The sequence below is a fragment of the Osmia bicornis genome, unplaced genomic scaffold (assembly GCF_907164935.1).
Source record: "Osmia bicornis bicornis unplaced genomic scaffold, iOsmBic2.1, whole genome shotgun sequence".
Taxonomy (NCBI): domain Eukaryota; kingdom Metazoa; phylum Arthropoda; class Insecta; order Hymenoptera; family Megachilidae; genus Osmia; species Osmia bicornis.
Window position 1 is genome coordinate 40,381 of NW_025791266.1, and position 8,410 is coordinate 48,790.

Sequence of the window (8,410 nt, forward strand, 5' to 3'; positions counted from 1 at the left end):
TATTCACTATTGCCAGCAGTAAATGCCACTTCTAGCGCAGCTGTGCAGAAGAAGAACAAGATGAAGAAGAATTATCTCGGAATATGTGCGCGACGCCACTTTCCTTGAGGTAAATCTGCAAATATCTCGGAAACGGTGCGAGATATGGCAAAATGTTGAGAGACCTTTTTTGTAGGAAATTGGGTTTCCTACTATTTATGTTCTATGACGTTTTTTCATCAGAGTCGTAGTTTTCGAGATATACCGAAATATTTAAAAGTTCCGAAGCCGTACCAGCATTATAAGCATGCAGAAACACTGTGGCCAGTTTCCATGAGGTAACTCTGCACTATTCTAAGCTGTATTCACTATTCCGAGCTGTAAATGCCACTTCCAGCGCAGCTGTGCAGAAGAAGAACAAGAAGAAGAAGAAATATATCGGAATATGTGCGTGACGCCGCTTTCCTTGAGGTAAATCTGCAAATATCTCGGAAACGGTACGAGCTATGGCAAAATGTGAAGAGACCTTTTTTGTAGGATATTAAATTTCCTACTATTTAGATTCTACGACATTTTTTGATCAGATGCGCACTTTCCGAGATATATCGAGATATTTAAAAGTTCCGAAGCCGCACCAACATTGTAAGGATGAAGAAACACTGTGGCCAGTTTCTATGAGGTAACTCTGCACTATTATAAGCTGTATTCACTATTCCCAGCTGTAAATGCCACTTCCAGCGCAGCTCTGCAGAAGAAGAACAACAAGAAGAAGAAATATCTGTAAATATGTGCGTGACGCCCCTTTCCTTGAAGTAAATCTGCAAATATCGCGGGAACGGTGCGAGCTATGGCAAAATCGTAACAGAACTTCTTTGTAGGAATTTAAATTTCCTACCATTTATGTTCCATGATATTTTTTGATCAGATGGGTAGTTTTCGAGATATATCGAGATATGTAAAAGTTGCGAAGCCGCACCAACATTATAAGGATGAAGAAACACTGTGGCTCCTTTCTTTGAGGTAACTCTGCACTATTATGAGCTGTATTCACCGTTCCCAGCTGTTCAATACATACGGTATGTTCAATACATCATAATTGTAACCATCAATATTATGTTGAACGCTCTGTCTTGAAGAAGCAGTATCCTTGGCGGCTCGTAAACAGAACCTTCGTTTACTGTTTTTCGTTCAGTCGACCTAAAGTCGTTGGATTCAAACTGGATCAAACTGACTACATATACCCCGGTTAAAACATCACTACGTCGTCGGCTAGGCAGTCAGAGCCGAGTCGCCAAGTATACTGCTGCGATTCTCTGCGAGCCCGTCAGGCCCACAGGCAGCCCTGATAATAAACTCAAGTTCATTACTGGTTCCAAATCAATCGAAATTATTTAAACAACCTTCCTCAGTTCCGCGGGCCGGTTTTTATTTTATTTAAAGTTCCTTCGATCGTGCTCGAACGCGACGTAACAAAATGGTCCTTCGAGCCGGATCACCGCGGTGACTGTGGTTAAAGTTGCGTGAACTGCGAAAAGGTGACTTTAGAAACTCCACGCCCAACCGTGCGTGTGATATTTGGCGAGGTCATCGCTGAACTTGTTTAATAAACGGTGATTTATAAAATTCCGCGCCACCTTGTGCGCGTGATAATTGGCGAAGTCATCGCTGAACCTTGTCGGACTCGTCGACTAATCCCCCGACTGTCGCTCATTTCGTATCATAATGGCCGAGAGGGTAGAAGGTCTTTTAATTCAACAAATCACCTCGATCGCGGCGATACAACGAGTGATCGTGAATTATAAAAAACTCCCGAAAGCTCAAGTTACGTTGGCCAAGGCAAGAAATCGGAAGGAGCACTTGGAGAAACTGTGGGATGGATCCCGTCAAACCCATAAGTTGCTGCTCCAGTCTACCAAAGCGGAGGACCAAAAGAGCATCTCCTACTTCAAGGACAACACTTTCCTCGAAGCAGAGGACGCCTTCTTCGAAGCGGCTGACTTCCTCAACGAGGCCATCGCCCAGCTGGACGTCGGTGGTAAAACCTCATCTGAACCAAGTAACGTTTCTATTTGTCACGATTCGACCGCCTCCGCATCATCACAATTGCCGCGCCTTTCGCTTCCGAAATTTTCCGGAGACTTCAACCAATGGGGAAAATTCCGCGGTTTATTTGAATCGCTCGTCGACGCGAACAAGTCGCTTTCAAATATTAAAAAATTACACTATTTAAAAACTAATGTAACCGGTGACGCGGCGCTGTTAATAGATAATATAAGCATGTCCGACGAAAATTACGAATCTACGTGAAAATTGCTCGTCGACGAGTATGAAGATGAGGCTGCTCTCATCAATGCGCATATTCATAAATTTCTTAGTTTGCCGTCGATGAGAATCGAGTCTGCGACAGAGCTCAAGCGTTTGCTAAATACTGTTACGTCTTCGCTTACCGCGTTAAAAAATCTTAACCGTGGTGTTGAATCGTGGGACGATCTGTTGGTATATTTGATTGCGCAGAAATTCTCGAAACGCACTCGTGATGAGTGGAACTTGCATCGTGGCAGTTCTAATAAATATCCTACTTACAAGGAAATTAACGAATTTATGACTCTTCGCATACGCGGTCTCACCGACTATCTTGTCGTAAGCGACGGCGCGTCGCTTAAAAACAAAGTCGCGCACGACGCTTCAAACAATCGGTCGAGCGTCAATAATGTCGCGGTTGTTAAATGTACCGATTGTTGCGGTAATCACGCGTTCTCTAAATGTGAACGATTTAAAACAAAATCCTTAGATCAGCGAGTTTCATTTGTCAACCAAAATAGACTCTGTTTTAATTGCTTACGTTCCGGTCACGCTACTTCCGAGTGTAAAAGTATGAGTCGATGTTTCCAGTGCAAGCGCACTCATCACTCGCTTTTACATCGCGCCGCGAGCTCTCTCAAAAAGGCGACTAGTAACGCATCCATCGATGACTCGGTTGACCCGATGATACGAATAAAGAGTTACCGGCGTCAGTGCAGACCGTCGCGCCGTCCAAGCTCACCCCTTTAAATACGCTGTTAGCTACTGCGTGGATTGTCCTTCGTACCGCTGAAGGACGCGCCTTCAAACTCCGCGCGTTGCTTGATCAAGGATCTTCCTTTAGTTTTATTTCTGAATCCGTCTGTCAATTGATGCGTACGAAACGATATCGGGCGCGACGTCAAATTCAATGCTTCGGGGAACAATATAGTGAAGTGGCAAAATCCTGCGTCCTCGTACAGTTAGAATCTAGTTATAATCCTAACGTTTCTTTTCCGCTGTCCGCGCATATTTATCAACGCATCACTTCTTACGCTGGCTCGAGAGCGCGCTTTGACTTGCAATCTTGGCCAAATTTACGTGATCTGCCGTTGGCAGACCCAAACCCGTTAAGCAGCCACCCGATTCACGTTTTAATCGGTGCTGACCTCTACGGAACGCTTTTGTTAAACGACCTTCGTCAAGGTCCAATCAGTACTCCCACTGCTCAACTCACTGCTCTAGGATGGATTATTTCAGGTCCTATTGGACCACGTGATTCCCGTCAGGAGACCACCCCCGTGGTAAATTGCGCGTTTGCTGAAGATATAGATTCTTTATTGCGTCGTTTTTGGGAACTCGAAGAAGTCCCCTCGAAACCCCGGCTCTCCGAGGAAAATGAAAGATGCAAGCGTCACTTCCGCGATACTCATGCCCGCTCTCCTCAGGGCCGATACATCGTACGACTCCCATTTAAGAGTGAGCCTCCATTTAATCTCGAAGGATCTCGAAAAATCGCTTCCCGTTTTTACGCGAAACTGGAGCAACGGCTGTTTAAGCAGCTGAATCTCGAGTCTCAGTATCATGACTTCTTGTCGGAATATCTTTCCATGGGTCACATGGAACGAGTTGAAGAAGAACAGGCCCTGAATCTCTCGGCAATATACATCCCTCATCACCCCGTCGTGCGACTATCCAGCAGCACGACCAAGCTTAGAGTCGTATTTAACGCATCTGCAAAAACTCCATCAGGAAAGTCGCTAAACGATCACCTTATGATCGGTCCGAAACTGCAGCGAGATTTAGCGGCTATTATCCTGCGCTGGCGATTGTTTCGTTATGTGTACACTGCGGACATCGCGAAGATGTTCAGACAGATCTTAATCAATCCAGCCGATGCCGACTATCAGAGGATATTATGGCGATCGCACCGAGATCAACCCATTTTTTCGTATCGATTGCTTACCGTGACGTATGGTCTCGCCTCCGCGCCTTACCTTGCCATTAAAGTTTTAGATCAATTAGCTCTGGATGAAGGCAGCAACTTTCCCGCTGCTATTCCTGTTCTGCAAGATTCAATTTATGTCGACGATGCCATTTTCGGTGCGGACGAGATTCATACTCTCCGCGATATCCGCAACCAATTAGTCGACCTCATGCGTCGGGGGGGCTTTCAACTCCGCAAGTGGGCCGCCAACGCGGCCGAATTATTCGAAAACATTTCTATTGAAGAACATGAATCAGCTTCTGATCGTCCGCTCGGTGAGGACGAGTCTCTGAAGGTTCTTGGGGTTACGTGGACCCCTTCCAAAGAGGCGTTTCATTTCCATATTGACGCTTGCTTACCCGCGAAATATACTAAGCGGAGTATACTGTCGATCATCTCAAATATATTCGATCCTCTAGGATGGGCCTCCCCCGTGATTATTGTGGCAAAAATAATGCTTCAAGAGCTTTGGCTCCTAAAGAAAGATTGGGACGAAGAAATTCCTATCGACTTTTGCAAAAAATGGTACGAGTATTGCGAGCGTTTACCACAACTCAGTGAAGTAAGGATGCCTCGCTGGACCGGGGCGCGAAACAGTAATATCGCGATCGAATTACACGGGTTTGCCGATGCGTCACATCGAGCTTACGCTGCCGTGGTTTATTTAAGAGTCCTCCACTCTTTTTCTGAAGCCCAAGTCGCCCTACTGACGGCAAAAAGTAAAGTAGCCCCGCTCAAAACCGTAAGCATTCCACGTTTGGAGCTAAACGCGGTTGTATTGTTAACGCGATTGCTTGAGTGGACCTTATCCACCTTAAAGCTCCAATCCACTAGTATTTACGGTTGGATCGACTCTACGGTGGTTTTGGCCTGGCTCAAGCAACATCCAGCTACTTGGAACACTTTCGTCGCCAATCGCGTGTCCGAAGTTCAGACCCGCCTTCCGCGAGTGACGTGGAAACACGTAAGATCTCAAGACAATCCAGCCGATTGCGCTTCACGCGGTATCTGCGCTTCCGACCTTGCGGTTCATAAGTTGTGGTGGTCCGGACCAGAATGGTTGTCTCGTCCGTCCGTATTTTGGCCGGACATGGAATCCTCGAATACTGATAGACCGGACGCGCGTGAAATCGCGTTATCCGAATCTCGAAAATCGCATGTTCACCACGCATCTCCGCTTTCAGAATGGGACCTTCCTTCTCAATTCTCGAGCTGGACTCGACTGTGTAGGGTCACCGCATACATATTACGATTTACTCAAAGAACGCGCAAACGACTAGTTGCGCTTCCTCCAAATGCAAGGTCGTTGACCGCTGACGAAATTCGTGACGCTTCTCTCTTTTGGATGTCTTACGTTCAAAAACATCACTTTTCCGCCGAGCTTAAATTCCTAACCAATAGCGTGCCGCTTCCAAGGTCCAGCTCACTTATTTCCTTGCACCCCGTCATCGGGAGAGACTCACTAATTCGGCTTGGCGGGCGGCTCGAACACTCCGCCCTCAGCTACGACGAAAAGCATCCGATCATATTGCCCAAGCACCGAGTTTCCGAGCTTTTAATTGATCATGCGCACAAGCGCACCCTTCACGGAGGCGTTCAATTGACTCTCCGTGTCCTCAGACAACAATATTGGATAATATCCGCGAGGTCCTTAGTTCGCGGGCATATACATCGTTGTGTAACCTGCGTCCGCCAGAGAGCCCAATCGGCTACTCAGCTGATGGGCGCTCTTCCAGACGTTCGAGTCAAGCCCTCCGCCCCGTTTTCACATACCGGGCTCGACTATGCCGGCCCAATAAACGTACTTCCAATTGTCGGTAGAGGTCAAAAAACCAGAAAATATTACATTGCGATCTTCGTATGTCTCGCAACTAAAGCCGTGCACCTCGAATTAGTCGAGGACTGCACCACCTCCGCGTTTCTAGCTGCCCTGAAAAGATTCGCCAGTCTCCGCGGGGTTCCCTCGTTCTTATACTCCGATAACGGTACCAATTTCCGAGGCGCCGATCGCGAATTACGAGAGACCTTCCATACCTTGATTTCTGATTCGACTCTTAAAAATTTATTGGCGAACGACGGAATCACGTGGAAGTTCATCCCCCCTTCTGCCCCGCATTTTGGTGAACTCTGGGAGGCGGGAGTAAAAAGTGTTAAGTATCATTTGAAACGAGCAGTGGAAGCCCACACTTTGTCTCAGAGCGAATTCTCCACCGTATTGTGCCAAGTTGAGGCGTGTTTGAACTCCCGCCCGATATCAGCGCTCACCGACGAGCCGACCGACCTGTCTGCGTTGACTCCCGGTCACTTCATCATTGGTCGACCTATTGTAGCGATTTCCGAGGAATCTGCCTTGGAAATTAATCCGAACAGGCTCGATCGATGGCAGCACGTCCAAAGAATAACCGAGCAGATCTGACGTTCGTGGTCTGCCGATTATCTTCATACGTTACATCAGCGCCGGAAATGGCAACTGGTCTGCGCAAACCTGCGCCTAAATGACCTCGTTCTCTTAAAAAATAGTTCGCTTCCGCCATCTAAATGGCATCTCGCGCGTATTACTCAGCTGCATCCGGGTACGGACCAAAAGGTTCGTGTTGTCACCGTCCGCACGATAGACGGCGAATTGAAACGACCTGTTACGCAGATCTGCCCGCTGCCAATTCCGGTTCTGAATCAAAACGATTTAAACTCAGCGGAATAATCAAACCTTCCATATTGTAACCTTTTGTACTAGTTTATAAGTTAATGCGTTGTTTTGAATTTATCTTCTTTCAAATTTAGTTTATTTTCGAATTTATTTTACTTTCAAATTTATTATGTATACTTTCTTATAAGTTTGTTAACCGTTAAGTTCTGTTAAGAAAATTTCCTCGCTACGGTACAAATTCATTCTTGTTCAAAAAAATTCCCAATGTGTTCGAGTACACCGTTTCGCATCCCCAGATGCGAGGCGGGCGGTATGTTCAATACATACGGTATGTTCAATACATCATAATTGTAACCATCAATATTATGTTCAACGCTCTGTCTTGAAGAAGCATATTCCTTGGCGGCTCGTAAACAGAACCTTCGTTTACTGTTTTTCGTTCAGTCGACCTAAAGTGGTTGGATTCAAACTGGATCAAACTGACAACATATACCCCGGTTAAAACCTCACTACGTCGTCGGCTAGGCAGTCAGAGCCGAGTCGCCAAGTATACTGCTCCGATTCTCTGGGAGCCCGTCAGGCACACAGGCAGCCCTGATAATAAACTCAAGTTCATTACTGGTTCCAAATCAATTAAAATTATTTAAACAACCTTCCTCAGTTCCGCGGGCCGGTTTTTATTTTATTTAAAGTTCCTTCGATCGTGCTCGAACGCATCGTAACACCAGCTGTAAATGCCACTTCCAGCGCAGCTGTGCAGAAGAAGAACAAGAAGACGAAGAAATATCTCGGAATATGTGCGTGACGCCCCTTTCCTTGAGGTAAATCTGCAAATATCTCGGAAACGGTTCGAGCTATGGCAAAATGTTAACAGACCTTTTTTGTAGGAAATTAAATTTCGTACTATTTATGTTCTATGACATTTTTTGATCAGATGCGTAGTTTTCGAGATATATCGAGATATTTAAAAATTCCGATGCCGCACCAAGATTATAAGGATGGGGAAACACTGTGGCCCCTTTCTTTGAGGTAACGCTGCACTATTCTAAGCTGTATTCACTATTCCGAGCTGTAAATGCCACGTCCAGCGCAGCTGTGCAGAAGAAGAACAGGAAGAAGAAGAAATATCTCGGAATATGTGCGTGACGCTCCATTCCTTGAGGTAAATCTGCAAATATCTAGGAACCGGTGCGAACTATGGCAAAATGTTACATAAAAATCTTCTTGTTCTTCTTCTGCACAGCTGCGCTGGAAGTTGCATTTGCAGCTCCGAATAGTGAATACAGCTTAGAATAGTGCAGAGTTACCTGAAAGAAAGGGGCCGCCGTGTTTCTTCTTGCTTATAATGTTGGTACGGCTTCGGAACTTTTAAATATCGAGATATATCTCGAAAACTACGCATCTGATCAAAAAATGTCATACAACATAGATAGTAGGAAACTCAATTTCCTACAAAAAAGTTCTCTTAACCTTCTGCCATAGCTCGCAACGTTTCCGAGATATTTGCAGATTTACCT

At 45.8% G+C, this 8,410-nt stretch overlaps 1 protein-coding gene across 1 annotated transcript; it reads left to right on the forward strand.

The window, feature by feature from the left end:
- The first annotated feature begins 1,701 nt into the window (after positions 1-1,701).
- LOC114881980 lies at positions 1,702-6,662 on the forward strand. Its single transcript, XM_046289672.1, has 2 exons — positions 1,702-2,035; positions 3,763-6,662. The coding sequence occupies exons 1-2, from the start codon at positions 1,702-1,704 to the stop codon at positions 6,660-6,662; spliced, it is 3,234 nt and encodes a 1,077-aa protein (XP_046145628.1).
- Positions 6,663-8,410: the final 1,748 nt, after the last annotated feature.